The sequence below is a fragment of the Gopherus evgoodei genome, chromosome 1, assembly GCF_007399415.2.
Source record: "Gopherus evgoodei ecotype Sinaloan lineage chromosome 1, rGopEvg1_v1.p, whole genome shotgun sequence".
Taxonomy (NCBI): domain Eukaryota; kingdom Metazoa; phylum Chordata; order Testudines; family Testudinidae; genus Gopherus; species Gopherus evgoodei.
In genome coordinates, this window is record NC_044322.1 from 210072155 (window position 1) to 210091420 (window position 19266).

Here is a 19266-nt window from a genome sequence, read left to right on the forward strand (position 1 = left end):
GGGGATACAACTCAGGTCCTCCAGCTACAAAAGTTGGATTTGTCTCACTACTTGAGCTAAGCAAATACTTAAACCCGATGCACTGGTAATTCTGTTGCCAGGGCTGTGGGATATGAAACTCTTGCCTGGTCATTACAGAATCCCAGCACGGTGCTTTTGGGCTAAGAGTTTCTCTGTGGTCTGCAGACAAAGCTGATTTTTTTTTTCTGGAAGCCTAGGTGCAGAGCTAGTCCAGCAGTTCAGAGTAACTCCTGCATAGACACCCCCGCAATCCAGGCACGCAGCCTTTGGCGCTAGCTGCCAGGCACTTCGCGTGCACAGCGCAACACTCCCAGCACCAATCCTCCTCCGGACGTTCAACGCCCCCAATGCGCGGAGCCGACTGCACCCGCCCTTCACTGCCCTTCGAAGCGCTCGCGCCTGCGCAAACACTCCCACTCCCCCTACCCTGCCCCGCCCACCTCTACTCTCGCTCCGCCCTTGTACCCCTCAAGCCCCGCCCCTTCCTTCAGCCGTAATGGTGCGTGGCCGTAGTCCATGAGCGGCCGCAGTGCGCATGCACAGCTAGTTCCTCACTCGTATGTTGCCTCTGCGTCACCAGTTTCTGCGTCACACCCCCCGCGCGCCAGAGCACGCATGCGCAGGGTGTCTCCTGGCATAGGGGCGCCGTGTCTGTTGCCCGGTCAGAGCCGCTGGCTGTTTCCCGCCCGGCGGGGATGCGCTGCCCGCGGTCCTGGGGCAGGGGCTGGCCGGGCCCGGCCCGGCATGGAGGTGGAGGAGGCCTTCGCGCTGGTGGGGCAGATGGGGCCCTACCAGGTGTATCTGTGCGCGCTGCTGGCCGTGCTGCTGCAGGTGGGGCCCGGTCGGGGCCTGGTGAGGGGCTCTGGGGGTGTGAGAGGAGGTGTTGGGGGGGCTGTGCTCTGGGGCGGGCGAGTGAGGGTGAGCGGGCCCTAGGGAGGGTCTGTGCCTGGGGTGGGCGAGTGAGAGGATGTTTGTGTGGGAGGGCGGGTGAGAAGATGGGGCGGGGGGGAAGGAGGCAGATCAAGGACTTGTGCATTGAGGTGCATGTTTTTACGTTTGCACATTTTTGTAATTCAGTGAAATTTGGAGAATTTAGTCTCTGATCTCTTTTTCTTTTTTCTCCCCTTAAAATGAACACGACTTCTGTAACAAACTCACTGCACTATTATGGTTACAATTTTATATACTCAAAATTGATGATTTCTTCCTTTGCTATAGCCGGGCTGTATTGCACAGCTGGAATATTCTGTATTACTAGTCATGTTTTTTAGTCTAACTTTAATATACAGTGATTTCACTTCTGTCTCTGTGTAGGTATGGACAACTCAGGTAGATTTTTATGGAAATTGCACAGCTCTGTCTGTGTATATATATCAGAGGGGTAGCCGTGTTAGTCTGGATCTGTAAAAGCAGCAAAGAGTCCTGTGGCACCTTATAGACTAACAGACGTTTTGGAGCATGAGCTTATAGTGTGGCCCAGTGACAGTGGTTATAGAAATTATAATCTGACTTTGAATGTTTAAAATTCTTTGCCACATCAATGTATGTCTTTATATCTATATTTAATGTCTTTTACATTATCTCTTAAAAAAATCTTTAAAATAGTTATCTTTAAATTCAGGTGTTATGAGATATCAGAGCTGAAAACATGATGTACCTGTACATAGGAAAAGCTGGACTCCAGTTTCTTTTTCTACTGATTTAAAAGATATTGAAACTTTAAGGTACCTTTGGCTGCAGAACTGACTGGATGTGTGGGTCAGTATCCCCCAGGTAGAGCAAGAGTCTGGATCAAATCTGCATTGAGAAGGAGGGATAGCAGGGGAATTGTCATTTCTGTGATATTTAAATTTTTTTAAGGCAGTTAGTGGAAAGGTACTAGTCCTGACTCAGAGGGAATAATGAGCGAAGTGCAAGGAAGTGGGTGAAAAGTACTTGATATATGCAGTTTATTTTATAGTTGAAGAGAGTTTGTTAAAATATATCTAATATGTACATACTAAGGGGGTTACGACTGTTTTTATTAACCCTCTTCTTTCTCTCACACATGCACGTTTTCAGAATATAAATTCCTTCAAGTCACAAGCCACTGCATGAGATAATTTTGGTATAAAGCTTCATCTTTTCCCTTCTTCACAGCCATTCCAAATTTTTTATACAACCAAATGAAACAAGCATCTGTTTTTTTAGAATCAACTCATAAGGTCAGCCTTAAATGCTAGAAGCTATTGATGCTTTTCAGGGAAAGGAAGATGGAGCATGCTTTGTTGTTGTTCAACATCTTCATTTTCCAAATCTCAGATACCTTTAGTCTTAAATCTACAGTGTTACCTTTTCTTCTGCCTCTGGGCGATTTATTCTGTGAAAGACTGTTTAGCACTGTAATACACAATTATTCCTCTTGGGAAATGTGAGCATCTTTCATCACCCCCTGGCCATTGAGTCCTACTGTAACAATGCTATTTTTTTAGATCTTGCTAAATTCATCTTTCTCCAAGGTGCAGATTTAATCTTTTTGTACTAGAAGGGTCAAAGTTTAGTGACTTACTTTGTTTGGCTGTACATATTTCACCTGGTATTTGCTGAGAACAACTATGCTTGTTGTGAATTGTTGGTAAGGCAATTGAAATGGCAGCAAAGCAGTGTTGAAGGTGTTCTTGTTTTCTCTCTATTTAAAGACAGTTGGACTGGATCTCTTGGCTACAGTAATCAAATGTATGAGACATTCAAATCTAATGTAAATTCATCAATACTTCATCATAAGGGCTGATTACAGTATTTTTAATTAATGAAATGCAACTACAGTAAAAAGTGCTGATGGGTGGAATGGTAGGAGTCATGGATGTAAAAGCATCCAGGATGAAACACTTTATAGAAATAATTATGGTTTTAGGGGTATTGTGTGGGTCATTTGCTGTTTGCCATTACAACTTTCTGAGCTTCCTTTGCATTTCAGAGGAGCTGCACAAAAGGGAGCTAATGGATAGGCCACCTTTCAAGACTCTGTGGTTCAAGGCAGGGCTTTGGAGCTGTGCTCCAGCTCCATGCAAAAACCTTCAGCTCCACTGCTCCGAAGTTGCTTCAGCTCCAGGCTTCACTCCAAAGCCCTGGTTCAAGGCTTTCCTAGGACCAGGGATTTATCATATGTGAAGGGCAGGCGCTGAGGGAGGAAAAGGGGCACAGAGAATGTTTATCAGTTTGATTTGTTTGGGTGACATGTACTGCCTGGAAATTGTTGCCTAAGACACATGCTTTTTGAGATTAACTAGGGGTGAACCTGAGGCTTCTGCGAGAAGGAGTTGCATGTGTTGCAGTTTGTCTGTCTGCATTATAAAGGTTTGCTGGTATAGCTATATTGACAAGTCTCCTAGTGTAGATGCAGCTTATAACAGCAAAAGAGTTCTTTTGCCAACATAATATATACCAGGTCCTCAAACAAAGTAAGAAGTTAACAAAAGGACTTTTTTGCTGATATAACTAAAGGTACAACTTACACGACGAAGTTAACTTAATGTAAGTCGACATCCAGCTGTCACAGTAGTTTAGTCGGTCATGCATGTCCTCACCATGCTCGTGTTGGTGGAATGCATCCTCACTAGCAGCGCTTGTATTGATGCACAGAGCAGTTGCACCATGGGTATCTATCCCACGGTGCAATTAGCCACAGGGGGCTTGGGGAAGGGTTTTTAGTGCCTCATGGGACCAAAACGTTATTGCAGTGGGTAATGGGAACATGGCTTTGGCCTCCCATGATGCAGTTTCGTCCCTCCCTCCCTACCCTGATATCAACGGCAAACAACTTTCTTGCGCCTTCTTTCGAAAGCCTGGTTAAGCCATGCTTATGCTGTAGCCCGAGAAGCATGGACCCTGCTCAGCTGTGCACTCTTATTGTGAGCATTGCAAACACCTTGCTCCTTATCCTGCATTATTTCCAGAGCCAAGACAGGAGCTGCTGTATGTAACATTGTGATGTCATTCAAGCAGCCTTGCTGCAAGCCATAGAACTAAACAGTTCGTGGTTGCTGCTGAAGAGTCATGCTGCAGCTGAACATGGTGGAGCGCTGTTTCTGGTAGGGAGAAATAAACACTGACAGGTGAGAGAAGAGAAGAAGCAATGGCCTTAAATTGCAGCAAGGGAGGTGTAGGTTGGATATTAGGAAAAACCTTCTAACTGTCAGGGTGGTTAAGCACTGGAATAAATTGCCTAGGGAGGTTTGTGGAATCTCCATCACTGGAGATTTTTAAAAAACAGGTTAGACAAACAACCTGTCAAGGATGGTCTAGATCAGTGGTTCTCAAACTAGGGCCGCCGCTTGTTCAGGGAAAGCCCCTGATGGGCCAGACTGGTTTGTTTACCTGCTGTGTCCACAGGTTCGCTGCTCCAGGCCAATGGGGGCTGCAGGAAGCAGTGTGGGCTGAGGGACGTGCTGGCTGCACTTCCTGCAGCCCGTATTGGCCTGGAGCAGTGAACCCCGGCTAGTGAGGGCCACGATCAGCCGAAGCTGCAGATGCAGGTAAACAAACCAGCCTGGCCTGCCAGGGGCTTTCCCTGAACAAGTGACAGCCCTAGTTTGAGAACCACTGGTCTAGATAATACCTAGCCCTGCCTTGAGTGCAGGGGACTGGACTAGATGACCTCTCAAGGTCCCTTCTAGTCCTATTCTGTGATTCCTGTGTAGTCCAGGCTGGAGTGCATTTGGGGCATTGGGTTGCCATGATCAGCTGGGCTGGCAAGCTCTCCATGCTGATCACACAGGAAATGGGAATTCAGAAGTTCCTGGAGCTTCAACCCTGCGTACCTGGCTGCTGTACAGCAGAGTAGAAAATGATCTCCAGAGCAGTCACAATGGAGCATTGTGGGACACCTCCTGGAAGCCACAATACTGCTTCTACACTGCCTCTCTGTCGACCCATCAACATCTAATTAAGTGCTATGCCTCATGTGGAGGTGGGGTAATTAACTTGCCTGTAATGTTGATTTAAGTCAACAGAAATGACCTGATAGTATAGATGCAGACATTATTAGGTAGCTTCCGTCAACCTAAGTTTGTATTGTAGACCTGACCTAAGTCTACACTGGGGCTTATGGGGCGTGGGGTGGGGGTGGAATGAAACCCTACCCAACATAGCTATGTTAGCAAAGGTTTAAATGTAGACCAGGCCTAAGAAAATACCTGACTTCATATAGGTTTTTTTTCCAAACTGGAAACTGACCAATAAGACAATGAAATCTGCTTCCACCCAGTAAAGGGGTCACAGTGCTTGAAAAATTTACCAGGTGCCATGCCAGCATGGAAGTTGGAGGCTTCCCAGGCCATCCAGGAGCAATATTTGGAGAAGCTCTTTCTCCTTCATCCCCAAGGTACTAAGAATGAGGATGAGTAGATAGAGGGTGCTGCTGCTGTACCCTATGGTGAGGGCCCCAATTCTAATAATTTGGTTTAAAAAAACAAACAAACCAAAAACCACAATTTAAAGGTGACCACGAGAGGACTTGTTAAAACAAACCAAAAATACTGTGCTTGTTTCTTTTTTACTACTTTATTATAAAAAAGGTGTAATTTTTTTTCTTAAAAGTTTTTTTTTTTTGCTGAGTGTTCACTTTTACAACAGTAATATTAGAAATGCCAACTCTAGTCTTTCTTGGTTTTACTGGAGGATATCCAGGTTGTCCTGGAGTTTGTTTATGATGAGAACAGACACCTTGGTATCGGGAGCAGAGGTAATGAAATTTTTGTTAGTTATTGGCTTAAATTCCAAAATATTAATTTGTTAACTTCAAAATTTTGTTAGCAAAATAGTTTTAAACAGTCTGATTAAAAATCCATTCCCCTCTGTAACGCTGCCTGAAGTGGCTCAAGAGTGAGAATATCAACCTCAGAGCAGACTGTTAGGAACCAGGGCACAAACCCAAAATTTGTTGTGAATTCTATAGTTAGATTTTACCAACCAGTTATCAAGTGTAAATGCCTCAGGTTTTGTAACAGCTTTACCATGGAGTCAGAGAGGCCCTTTGCATACTCTAATCTATGTTGCCACCCAGGTGAGCATACCTTTGTGATGGTCCCTTATACCAAAAATCACAGCAATATTGAGGTCACTCCCAGTCTTAAAGGACCTGTCACTTTACGTCATGTCAGTTGCACTTAGATCTGACACCAGAGACAATGCTTGTAGTCAGTCCTATAATAAATTATATAAAGATTTATTATGAAGGAAATGCATCTTGGCGTTATTTACAAGGTTTAAGCAGGTACGTGTAGATAAGATTGTAATTTATTTGTATAGGTTTCAAAAGCTAATAAAATCTTTTATAATCAGCAAACTCTGTGTGACTTTTAGGGCTAACCCTAAGCAAGTGGGTATCTCTTGCTTATGCCTAGACATACGTTGCCCTCCCCCCCCCCCAATTCAAATAGCATAGAGATAACTAATTCCTTTTATACGGGGTTTTAATCACCCTGCTGATATGTGCTCTCAGCTGCCAAGAGGAATCTTGCATGGCTCATCTTCACAGGCAGGGAAGGTGGATGGAGACAGCAGAAAAATAAATGTCTTTTTGTCCTCTTTAAGATCCTACAATAGTCCATCTGATGTCAGTGGACCTTTCCTGTTGGGAAAGACATAATGTCTTCTGTTGAAGATCAGCCTTTCACACTAATTAATGTCTCTTTGTGACTGTAAATCAGCAGACATGAGAGGCTCACAATGCAATGGCTCAAATATTACCTTACAATATGGGATACAGATGTTATAAATGAAACTTGCATACAGCAACTCCCAAGCATTCAATAAAGCCTAAATGCTGAACAGTCTTATAATTCTAATACCTATTTTAATAATACTAACACACAAGTGAGCCAGATTGATTCCAACTGTGCATTTGTCAGAGTTCAATTGAGACATTGGGACTTGGGCATGAGCTGGCACCTGATCTCCCAGGGTCACATCCTCTCAATTGGTCAGCTTGCACTTTTTTGGCTCTTATGGTGATGTCATTTCACAGGTTTGCTAGTCATCAGTTTTCTGAGCTAGACAGGATCTGAATTTCTAGTGTGCTTAACACTTAAAAACAACATCTTTGAGGCTTACCTCATCCATAATAAAGAAGAAAAGAAGGCTATGGCTATTTTCCCTTTTTATGGTCGCCTATTAAATAAATCAATGTTTTCTGTGGGGAAACAATAGCATCAATGTGTGGAGCAAATTCAAATGTTATAGGACCATAAGGCAGAATGTAAACTAAATGGCAGAGTTTTGACTTATTTTATTGTATAGGGAGAATACCAAATTGAAAATAAAAGGCCTGGTTCCCTACTACCTTGCACAATCATTTACCTATTGCAAAATTAATGTAAAACATTAGTGTTCTGATTGTGTAACATCACATCCCAAGCATTCATAATTAAAGTGAAGTCCCCCCCAAATCATGATAGAACATAAGAACGGCCGTACCGGGTCAGACCAAAGGCCCATCTAGCCCAGTATCTTGTCTACCGACAGTGGCCAATGCCAGGTGCCCCAGAGGGAGTGAACCTAACAGACAATAGTCAAGTGATCTTTCTCCCGACATCCATCTCCATCTTCTGACGAACAGAGGCTAGGGACACCGTTCTTTATCCATCCTGGCTAATAGCCATTTATGGACTTAAACACCATGAATTTATCTATTTCTCTTTAAAACACTGTTATAGTCCTAGCCTTCACAACCTCCTCAGGTAAGGAGTTCCACAAGTTGACTGTGCGCTGCGTGAAGAAGAACTTTATTTTATTTGTTTTAAACCTGCTGCCTATTAATTTCATTTGGTGACCTCTAGTTCTTGTATTATGGGAATAAGTAAATAACTTTTCCTTATCCACTTTCTCCGCATCACTCATGATTTTATATACCTCTATCATATCCCCCCTTAGTCTCCTCTTTTCCAAGCTGAAGAGTCCTAGCCTCTTTAATCTTTCTTCATATGGGACCCTCTGCAACCCTTTAATCATTTTAGTTGCCCTTTTCTCAACCTTTTCTAGTGCCAGTATAGACAAATAAAAGCCAAAGGGCAACTAAAATGATTAAGGGGTTGGAACGGGTCCCATATGAAGAAAGATTAAAGAGGCTAGGCTCTTCAGCTTGGAAAAGAGGAGACTAAGGGGGGATATGATAGAGGTATATAAAATCATGAGTGATGCGGAGAAAGTGGATAAGGAAAAGTTATTTACTTATTCCCATAATACAAGAACTAGGGGCCACCAAATGAAATTAATAGGCAGCAGGTTTAAAACAAATAAAAGGAAGTTCTTCTTCACACAGCGCAGTCAACCTGTGGAACTCCTTATCTGAGGAGATTGTGAAGGCTAGGGCTATAACAGTGTTTGAAAGGGAATTGGATAAATGCATGTGATCAAGTCCATAAATGGCTATTGGCCAGGATGCGTAAGGAATGGTGTCCCTAGCCTCTGTTTGTCTGAGGATGGAGATGGATGTCAGGAGAGAGATCACTTGATTATTGCCTGTTAGGTTCACTCCCTCTGGGATACCTGGCATTGGCCACTGCCGGTAGACAGGATACTGGGCTAAATGGACCTTTGGTCTGACCTGGTACAGCTGTTCTTATGTTCTGGATTTTTTTACCTGTAGTGTTGATCTGGGTCATATTTTCAAGCTTTTCTCTACAATTATGAGGGCCAGGAACTGTTTTTAAATGGAAGGTGAGAATCTCACTTAATTTCAGAAGCTAAAGCTTTGAGAAAACACTAAATGTCTCCAGGCTCATGACAAAATTGAGTTGGCAACATTGCTGTTGGCAACAAAGCTCTGAGGAGCTTTGGGTTAAATCAGTCTTATAACAGCGAGTCCAATAAGCTGTAATACAGAAATATGTTCTGTCTTGAATAGCAGCAAGATATGTCCCCAATAGTTCATGTACTTTTTAATTTAAAGGACCTATTCAAGGGACCTATTTTTAAAAATAGGCTTTTAAAAATTGTTCTCCGTGTATACTGTTATCCATACAAAGCTTGCAGCTGAAATCTTTCTGTACCAAAATATCTATCTATTTTTGGATTGATTGCTCTGTGAAGTAGATTCCTTTTAAAGGAAAAATGAGTATTGTGCTTCCGTTCCCCAAACAAATGCATCAAAATATTTTACTAATTTAAAGGTGCTGGCTGTTAACGTTGTAATAAATGTATTTTGGCTTATAAGAAACCTTGAATTCTCAAGTGTTATTTAGACCAGGATAGCATTATTTGGTGTTCGTTTAAATAAGATCACACAATCCAGCAGGCCTAGGAGATATATCTGGTAATGCCACAAACAACTTTTTAAAATCTTCCCTTATTTTTTCTGATTTCCTGTCGGGGGATTTCTATTTGTACAGAAATCTTAGAACAGTAGTTTTCAGCTTGGAGTCTGGACACCCTGAATTTGTTGACTGGTGGTCTGTGGATCTTCTGTCAATGGGGAAACAACTCAGGCTGTGTACACACTCCAGCTTACATCGGTATAAGTTATGTCTTTCAGGGGTGTGACTAGCCACCCCCCTGAGCAACGCAAGTTACACCAACCTACGCACCGGTGTGAACCGTGCTGTGTCAGCAGGAGGGCTTCTCTCACTGACATAGCTACCACCACTCGCGGGGCTGGACGAATTAAGTTGATGGGAGAACTCTGTCCCGTCAGCTTGGAGTGTATGCACTAGCAGCTCTACACTGGTGCAGCTGCCCCACTGCAAGCTCTGTAGCATAGCCATAGCCTCAGTCTTCAAGCAGCGATGTTCCTTGCTGTAGGCCAGACTAGGACACTCTGGATTTTCAGTGGGCTTTTTGACTAACTAAATAAAAAGCATCTGTCCGATCCCTGACTCATGTCTTTGTCAGGTTGCATGAGTGTGTGAGTGTGTGTATTAATAGAAATCAATTGATCAGGTTTGTAGAAGACTCCAGTGCTGGGAATGCAGCAAACAGAAGGACGCAATCAAACTGCAATGAGATCTGGAGAGATTTGATTGGTGATGGGGGGTGTCTGCTGTAGGCTGTGGGGGGGATATGTAGTTCAAATAGTAAAATGTGCCACCCAAGGGGACAAAGTGAACAGTACAGGCATAAAATCATGAGATGGAAAAGAATGTAATCTAGTTCCATTAAAATGCATTTTCATTTTGTTTTCTTGATACTCTTCTAAGTACTCTTTCATGTATTCAAGCCCTGTATTTGCCATAATTGTCACTGGGATCTTAAGGTTTCGGGGAACTGAGGTATCCACAAAGAGGGTTTCTCAGTAAGTGATCTGCGCTCTAAAAGCATGCGAACCACTCATCTGGAATCCTGATACTTGAATTTGTGATGTTAGATATTGGGGAGTAGTCAAAGCATCTTGTAGTCATAAGCGAATCTAAAAAGACAGGAAGGGCATTTTAATATTGACGAGAAATCTCTGTGGATTAAATGTTGCTTTTTTGGCGTGTGTTTAGCATCTTTGATTGTTGTCGTTTTGTTTCAGCTCTATGTAGCCACTGAAGCTATCCTCATCGCACTAGTAGGGGCGACACCTCCCTACCACTGGGACCTTGAAGAGCTCTCAGCCAATCAAAGCCATAGCAACCAGTCAACTAATGAAGAAAGAGCCTTTGGGGAATGGCTTCTGACAGCCAATGGGAGTGAAGTTCATAAGCATGTGCACTTCAGCAGCAGCTTCACATCAATAGCTTCTGAGGTAATAAATAATGAAATGGATTTCTCAGCCCACTATGAGATTAATACATCTCATGGAGGGAAAGTAGGAGAAGTAGAGGAGCTGGATGTGCAATTTTCTTGTCTTGGTTTCCAAACCAATGAGTGTTCTGATTAGCAAAGAAGTAGGTGCTGTAGTCCAACTGGAGAACAAGTTGTCTGTTCAAATGTATGCATGGAAACAACAAATCAGCCTTGTTCTGCTATATAGACCTTGCTCATTTGGGTCTCCTCCAAAACTTTAATAACTTTCCCATATGGGAGTTGTACATTACACTGTTGCATGTTTCTGTAAGTGGATTGGAACTGAGAAAAAGAGTCAGTGGCATTAGTGTTCAAAATTCTGCGTGATGGCTGTGGTGTTCTTACGTAATTTTTGTCATTCTCATAGTGAGGCTTAATTCATAAAGAGTGCTATGGTTAAATGTACCCCAAGCAGCCTGCATGCAGCATGAGAACCCGTGAGGAGGTTGCTCTGCAGCTTCTGAGGTATTCCAGGGTGAGGTTTAGGGTTTATAGGTTTAGAACTATAAGTTCTTGCAAGTAACCCTCCCATGATTCCCATGTAATTTGCCATATAAACTACTCCAGTCTGTACAGGGGTGGAGATTTAGACAGTTCTAGGCCTTAGATACACATTAACGCTAAATTAGCATATGTAGTTGCCCATTCTGAGTGCTTTTACTATAAATATAAGACCTGATTTTAGACCTGTGCAGTTTAGTCAACTTTTAGTCCTTATAAATGTATGGTCAATGTCCAGAGGTATTAATGTAGCTTGGAAATACATGTTTTAAAAAAACTCAGACTTCATTGGTTATGAGTAAGGCTACATTTTAGTCATGGGTATTTTTAATAAAAGTCATGTACAGATCATGGACAGTAAACAAAAATTCATGGCCAGTGACCTGTCCATGACTTGTACTATGTACCCCTGACTAAATCTTGGGTGCTGTGGGGAGTGGGAGATGCCACAGGTTCTTGCGGGGGAGGGAGGAGCGCAAGGCCCCATGGGTACTTTGGGGGTTGTGGCCCAGGACCCCACTAGTGTGGGGTTTGGGAGGGCTGGCAGATTCCCTACCTGGCTCTGCACAGCTCCCTGGAAGCGGCGACGTGTCCCTCAGCTCATAGGCAGAGGTGCAGCCAGGGGTCTCTGCGCGCTGTGGGACTGGCACCTGCATGCAGAGGCAGCGCACAGAGCTGCCTGGTCACCCCTCAGCCTAGGAGCCAAGGGAGGGATATGTCACCGCTTCTTGGGAGCCCCCACAAGGTAAGCACTGCCCGGAGCCCTCACCCCCCACCCCCGCACCTCAACCCCCTTCCCCAGCCCTGAGCCCAAACTCCTGCTGCTGCTGGGGGGGAGGGGCACGGTGGCCCGAGACTGCCCCAGCTGCAGCTGGCCCAGGTGCTGCCCAAGCTGCTCAGACGACCACGAGCCAGCCACATCAGCTGCTGCAGAAGTCATGGAATCCGTGACAGTCTCTCAGCCTTAGTTACGAGCATGTTAATACAAACTGCCAGTTTTAGCACACTCCCAACTGACTGTTTAGTGAGACTTTCTATGCTGCCCCATCCTGTAGTATAGAGCAAAAAGAATGAAGAGTAAAAAAGAATATAATCTTAACTCTAAATTTAAAATGTGATTGTGTATAATAACTTTAGTAAATAACTTAAGAAAATTTAAATTGGCTATAACATTTTAAAATATTCTGTAGACACAACTTTTTCTTCAAATGTAACACCTCTTCTTAAGGTTAAAAACAAGGGTGAAGAATTCAAGTACATTTGTATATGTGGCACCAACCAATGTCTTTCGGGACTTAGATTCTCTATAGAGTCTTTCACATGGCTTCATTCTGTAAATAAGAGATGTAAGCAAAGAACAAATAAAAAAATAATTAGGGAAGTAGCTACACAAAAAGTTTGTATCTGAACACACTCGTATTTTGGAAAGGTTCATAATTGAGTCTGAACTTTGCAGCACAGATTCATCTTTTTAAAAATTCTGCATCCGACTAAGATCAATTTAAACTACAGCATGTTTCGGGTCTGCTAGAGACGTAGTGTGTATTTGGCGGAAGAGCACCTCACGTGGTATTCTAAAGGTTTTAGCTTAGATTTTTCAAAAGTGATGCAATTTTGTTGTGTGCCTAACTTGCAGTCTCTTAAAGGAGCCTGATTTATAAAGATGAACAACCACACTGTGACAGTCATCCTTCTTTAGTCATGTCATAATGAGCATTGAAAATATCACTTCTGAAAATCTAGACCCTTGTTGACAAGTTCTGAATGATTGTGTTTCTCGTGAGACATTGGACACCATGCCATACTAGAAACTGGAGCTTTAAACTATTGGAATGGGGAGATTCTCAGCCTTCAATGTGGGATGCAGTACTTGTCCTATTGCATTGAAGGTTCTGTTGTAGTAGGCTTTAAAGTTATGTGGTAGCTAAAAGGTATTAGTTATAATTTTCCTTTTTGAGTTCTGTTTAATTGAACTCCTAATAACTGTGGTACCTGGCTTTATGGGTGGAAAGAATAGTCCTATTAAAATACTGTCAAATGTACAAAAACTTCCTAAAAAAAATTTCTGTAAAATATGTTTTAATAATTCATGGAGTGGTCTAAAGACATTACCTGCATTTATTTGGGATGATCAGCACAATTGTTGTCTTTACAACTCATGAGTAACTTTAGTGTGGCCGTCACAAATTCGTGCTGGAACAAATCGAATAACTCACAGACTAAGTATTATTTCGTGAACTGATGTGATGTAATGGGCCTTAGTCCTTTTTTCCCTGTATAAGTCTTGACTACATTAAAATGAAGTTCTTCTAACGATTTGGGTGAATTTAGAGAGCAAATTGCTGTCTGTTGTACCTGAGATATTCCCTGAACTGTGACTGATTCAGAAAGCATCAAGTATCACTCAGACACATGATTATCGGGCTTAATTAACATTTATATCAAGAATTACAGTATGATTCTTGTGATATTGCAGAAAAAAACCTGATTAGATAATTGAAAATTAATGTGTATATGTTATCGGAGCCCTGTTCTCTAGACATTTCTACATACTGTGGAAAAAACATTTTGAAAAATGCATCGCAATAATTAACTTTCAAAGCTAATTTTCTCAAGCATCTGGATTCCTTAAGGCCATGTTACTAACTATAACAGCATGCACATATCACCCATTAAATCATAATTCAGAATGACACATACAGTAAGACGAATCAAATTATTTTCATGGTGTTCCTGAAATATTCTGTAGGCTTTGCTTACATGTTTTTGCTGCTTTTGATGAGGCTGTTCATTACTGGCTTCAAACCAGTTTTTTAAGCTCTGCTAGAAAAACCATACATAACAATGTTTGGAGCATCTGGGTAGTAGAAGAGGGAAGAGAATTCAGAAGGTCAGTGCATGGATGTTTCAAGAGTGGGAAAAATGGCACAATTGTGTCACGGAAAGGATCTGGATGTTGTTATTGGGAAATGAACACAGTAACAATGAACAGGGAAAGGTAAGCAAGATAGTAGGTTGTAGTGGAGAGAACACAAGAAAACATAGCATCATTGAACAGTATGGAATGCTTACTAGGTTCATTCTGGAATTCCTCTGTGTTGGAGGTTATTGCCTTGTAGAGGCTGCAGTATTATAGACCTGCTACAAAAATGAAACTGGACCTGATTTATAGGGCTGGGTTTGTTCCTGGAATTGAAGAGACTTGGATGTTATCTAGTAGAAATGTTCATAATAACCAAATGAATTGTAAAGTTGACTGAGGTAATTTTTAAACTCTGATGAAGGATTCAGAAACTAGGGGACCTATGAGGTGAATATGGGCAGAACAGTTTCTTGCTAAGGTTAATAAAACTTCTCATCTTTACTTTAAAGGCATTGTACAGCTCTCCCCCAGTGTTTCCCTTCTTGGCTGTCAGTGTCAGCCTTGATGCCACATGTTTCCGTCTCCCAGTTCTTCTTTAATGCCTCTTTCCATGCTGCATCCTGTTCTTGGAATAAACTCCCAATGTTACCTAATGCTCTAGGTCCCCACCTTCTTATTCAAATCCTTTCTGGAGTCTCACTGCTTGTATTGCTAACCCCAAGAGCTCAATCATGAGTTAGCCTCCCCAAAAATCGTGAGATTTTTGTTTTTGTTACATGGTTTCTGAATGTTTAGGGTGCACCTGGGTCTTGTTTGGGGGTGGGGGGCATATGGACCTTGACTATGCCTTGACCAAGAAATTTCAACCTTCACAAAAAATAATTCACTGCTCCTTGCCTAGATTAACAGCTCTGGAGACTCATGTTATTCACAATACAGGTACAATAGAGACAATGCTAGGGTAAGTTTCCCTGTGAGCCCACCCCACATTGCCTGCTCTTCTGTTTTAAAAAAAAAAAAAAAAAGCCAGTGCTTACACAGGCAGAAAAGTAGAAACCAACCAAATGGATCTCACTTACAAGGTAGGTCATGATGAGAAGAGCTAGGGTCATCTTTGGACCCAAATTGTGACCCTTAACTCTGTGTATGTTGCCTACAATGGTCATGTACGTACAAGTACATAGATGAAAGGTACATAGGTACAAAAACAACAAAGCCAACAAAAAATAATGTTCCCTTGAGGAACCTAACCCTCTTCTCAGATGTGAAAGGCATTACTGTTTTGGAGGAGGGGAGGAATTGTACAGTGGGTCAAAGTCTTTAGAGTGTTTGCGGTGATATTTTGATGACTAAAGTGAAAGTTGTGCTGGAGTTTTGTTTTTAAAAGATTTTTTCCTCCCCGAGCTGTTCACTTCTTGGACTTTGACTAAAGCTTTTTTTCTTCTCTCTAGTGGTTTTTAATTGGGAACACATCATACAAAGTCAGTGTTGCCAGTTCATTTTTCTTCAGTGGTGTCTTTGTTGGAGTGATCTCTTTTGGCCAGCTCTCAGATCGCTTTGGGAGGAAAAAAGTCTATCTCACAGGTAACCCACTGCAGCCCAAACAAAATAACTGGAGAGAACTGTCATTGTCTTGTTGGTGCTGCAGTGTCTGTCTCAGAAGACACAGTAGCAGTTATCCAAGCTTTGTGGAAAGCCGAGGCATAGAGATGAATTTTGCATCTTCCACTACACACAAGGAGCCCAAGTTAGGGGCAAATAATCTATATTTGTGTGCTCAGATCAGCACTGAAATGCCTGAAGTGTTTTAAGCAACCACTTGTGATGTTGGGACCCCCAACATATGCTTAAACTTAAAAGTTGGGCCCACATTGTTTGCCATGATGTTTATGATCCCTGAATGTTCCACAAAATGAAACTAAAATTTCAGTGTCAGAAATTATTTATTAACCTCTCTCTTAATCGTCAAAGCTCCTAAAAGTTCTAGATGAGTTTGTCATCACTTCTTGAATCATGCATGCTGGATATTTGTGAACTTAGCAGAGTTTTAAAATCCATGGACCTTATGTACCATTTTCATACCATACATTTGTTCGGGGGATTTCATGTACAAGACATATATTAAAATTTAACTTTCTTTTTAAAAAGCATGACATTTTTAAGTCTTTAGTTTATTCAGTGCTGATAAAAAGTGTCTGCCCCAGAACACTGAAACCCTCTAGTCAGAGAACAGATACAGGGAAGATTACAGCAGTGCAAACTTCCTCCACACTGTTTTCTAACAACAAGGAGGAGTTATGACACAGAGAGAGAACTTCTAGGGGTCAGAAGAAAAATCTGTTCATGGCCTGTTTAGTCCTGGGCTTCTCTGTTGAAACTGCTAACAAGATATCCTTGTTACTGTCAAATGTGATGGTGGTTTTTCTGAAGAGAAAAACTGCTCTCTATGAACTGGTGTGGGGTACTAGTGCAGTAAATCCTGTGAAGACCACCACCTTTCTTAGGCAATCTCCTTTAAGAGATTGCCCCAGTGTGCTTACTACACTTCTGCCTCACCGTCTACATTAAGCAACAAACTCTTGTAGGTCTTGAATATGATTTGACTAGAACAGGTTTCACTGAATGTCAAGCAATGCTCATGCTAAATGTTGTTGTCTTTCTCATTCAGGTATTTTTCTGAAATTAAATCTTTTGCTTTGTCTTCCAGGTTTTGCCCTTGACATCCTGTTTGCCATTGCAAATGGCTTCTCCCCCTCATACGAGTTCTTTGCAGTCTCTCGCTTCTTGGTGGGGGTGATGAATGGAGGGATGTCTCTGGTGGCCTTTGTTCTACTGAATGAATGTGTGGGCACTGCCTATTGGGCATTAGCAGGTACAGCTTCAGTTGCAACATTTTTATAGAAAACGGTTAAGCTCTAGAGATCTCAGTTTGAGCACTTATGTCAAAAAATGCCAAATTTAAAATTGCAAACTCTGTTCCCTTGTGAATATGCATGATCATGCAGTCTCTGAGCCTTGCCACATTCAATGTACACCTTAGATGAACACAGTAAATGATTTCAGACCACTTCAGATATCTGCACAACTAAGACGCACGTTAGTTGAGGCACTCTCTCCTCTGCACACTACGCAGCTGAACAAGCCTCACACGTATGCATGACATTGCATTCCTTCACGTAGAGCTTTGGACCCAGGAATGCACTTCTCAAAGGGAGCTGTTTGACTGCCAAATTTCAATTCCTTCCTTTTCATGCAGTTTTGGTGCAGCAGGACTCAAAAAAGCCCACAAGATTGTTTTTTAATAAAGCAAACAAAAGATCTCTTCCACCTCCCCCCCCCCCCCCCGGTATTCTCCTTATACTCAAAAGTGACCGGACCACTTTTACTTAAACTACCGCCTTCCCCCCAAAAAATCATCCTGTGGTAAAAATCAGCCTAAAAACTTAAAATAGAAGAGAGGCAAGGTGGATGAGGTAATATCTTCTTTGACCAACATCTCTTGGTGGACGAGACAAGTTTTTGAGCTTCTCAGAGGTCTTCAGGTCTGGAAAAGGTAACAGAAATTGGCCCTACAAAAGATATTAACTCACTCATCCACTTTGTCTCTCTCAGATCCGGGGACCAACGTGGCTGCAACAACACTGCAAAGAACATATAATAGAAACATTTAGACACCTTTAACTGTCGTCGTTATTGCATGACAGCTTGCATGCTAACATAGTGCCTGCAAATTACACTGCTCCAAGGTCTGGAACTTGACACGTTTACTCTTTGCCTAATGCCAGGGAAGTGCTTGGCTGAGGGATCAGTGACCATTTTAAAACTTAATATCTCATGAACCGTGAAGATCATAAACTCATGTTTTATGTTGTTGGAAATGTCATCTTTCCAATAATTAGTAGTAGTTATTTTCGAGTGTGGGAGGTTGCAACAAGCCACGGGGGGGGTTATAAGATCTAATTGTTTTATAATGTTTTCAAATTGATGGGTGAAAAGTGCTGTAGGAAGGCCAAATAATTATTTTTTGTAGCATTTTTCTTTTGTCCTGTTGTTTACCTGTTTGTTAATCTTAACAGTTCTTCCCCGTTAAGGATCTGTTTTCTGTGATTTTAAGTCAAGTAGCCTTTTTGTGCATACTTCCTGCCTTCCTAGTAAAGTGCTGGTCTCTCTGAGCAGACATAATGGGGATGAGCAGTGTTGTGAAATGGTTTGTAACATTTTTTTCCCTGTATGTTTCCAATGTGTTAGGATCGATTGGTGGCCTGTTCTTTGCAGTGGGAATTGCCCAGTATGCTATGTTAGGGTACTTCATTCGCTCCTGGAGGACTCTGGCAGTTGTGGTTAACCTGGAGGGAACAATAGTCTTTCTCCTCTCTCTGTAAGTTGTTGTTTTTTAAATTGTTTCATTGGCCTTCATCAAAAGAGTAGGAATTGAGAAAGTAGGTCAAAGAGATATGCCATATTTTTATTACTCTGAATTTTATTCTTACTCTCTAGTATGATGATGAAGACAGCTTATTCTGCACTTTTCACATACCTGAATATGCCGGATTTACATATTTACTACAAGTTACTCCATATATGTAACTACATGATCACATGCTGTTTCTCAGTTTCAAGGGCAGTATTATAATGCATTAACACAAGGACAGTATTGAGGTTGTGCATACAATCTTAAAGGTGACTTGCAAAAGGGAAAAATTTAGTTTGGTGCCATCTTTTTTTATTACATAATGGGTAAAGAGGCCTAAAAGGTTTTTATTAAAAGCACTATTTTTTTCTGTTTATCTTTTATGTTTTGGATCTTGTAACTAGTTGTCCATTCGTCATAGCCTTCCAGCCAAGATATCACAAGCAAAAATTTAGCATTTGAAAGTGACATTTTAAATAAAAGAAACCTTTATTAGAGATTCAACACATTCAGCCCTTCAGTTGTGTCACAATAAAATTTCAGTGAGAACTTTGCTCTTCCCTTAATGAAGAGTCTTTAGTTCAGGGGTCGGCAACCTTTCAGAAGTGGTGTGCCGAGTCTTCATTTATTCACTCTAATTTTAGGTTTCATGTGCCGGTCATGCATTTTAATGTTTTTTAGAAGTTCTTTCTCTACAAGTCTATATATTATATAACTAAACTAGTGT

The 19266-nt window shown here is 41.8% G+C and overlaps 1 protein-coding gene across 3 annotated transcripts in view; it reads left to right on the forward strand.

Annotated features, from left to right (window-relative positions):
- The first annotated feature begins 642 nt into the window (after window positions 1–642).
- SLC22A15 (solute carrier family 22 member 15) overlaps window positions 643–19266 on the forward strand; it is a 52305-nt gene continuing 33681 nt past the window's right edge. For 2 of the 3 annotated variants that reach the window (XM_030533793.1, XM_030533811.1), the window contains exons 1-5: window positions 643–852; window positions 10511–10723; window positions 15580–15712; window positions 16836–17000; window positions 18377–18506. In XM_030533793.1, the coding sequence (XP_030389653.1) occupies window positions 766–852; window positions 10511–10723; window positions 15580–15712; window positions 16836–17000; window positions 18377–18506 (728 nt within the window). In that variant the 5' untranslated portion in view covers window positions 643–765. The remainder of the gene's footprint in view (window positions 853–10510; window positions 10724–15579; window positions 15713–16835; window positions 17001–18376; window positions 18507–19266) is intronic. The other variant, XM_030533802.1, reaches the window with a different exon arrangement.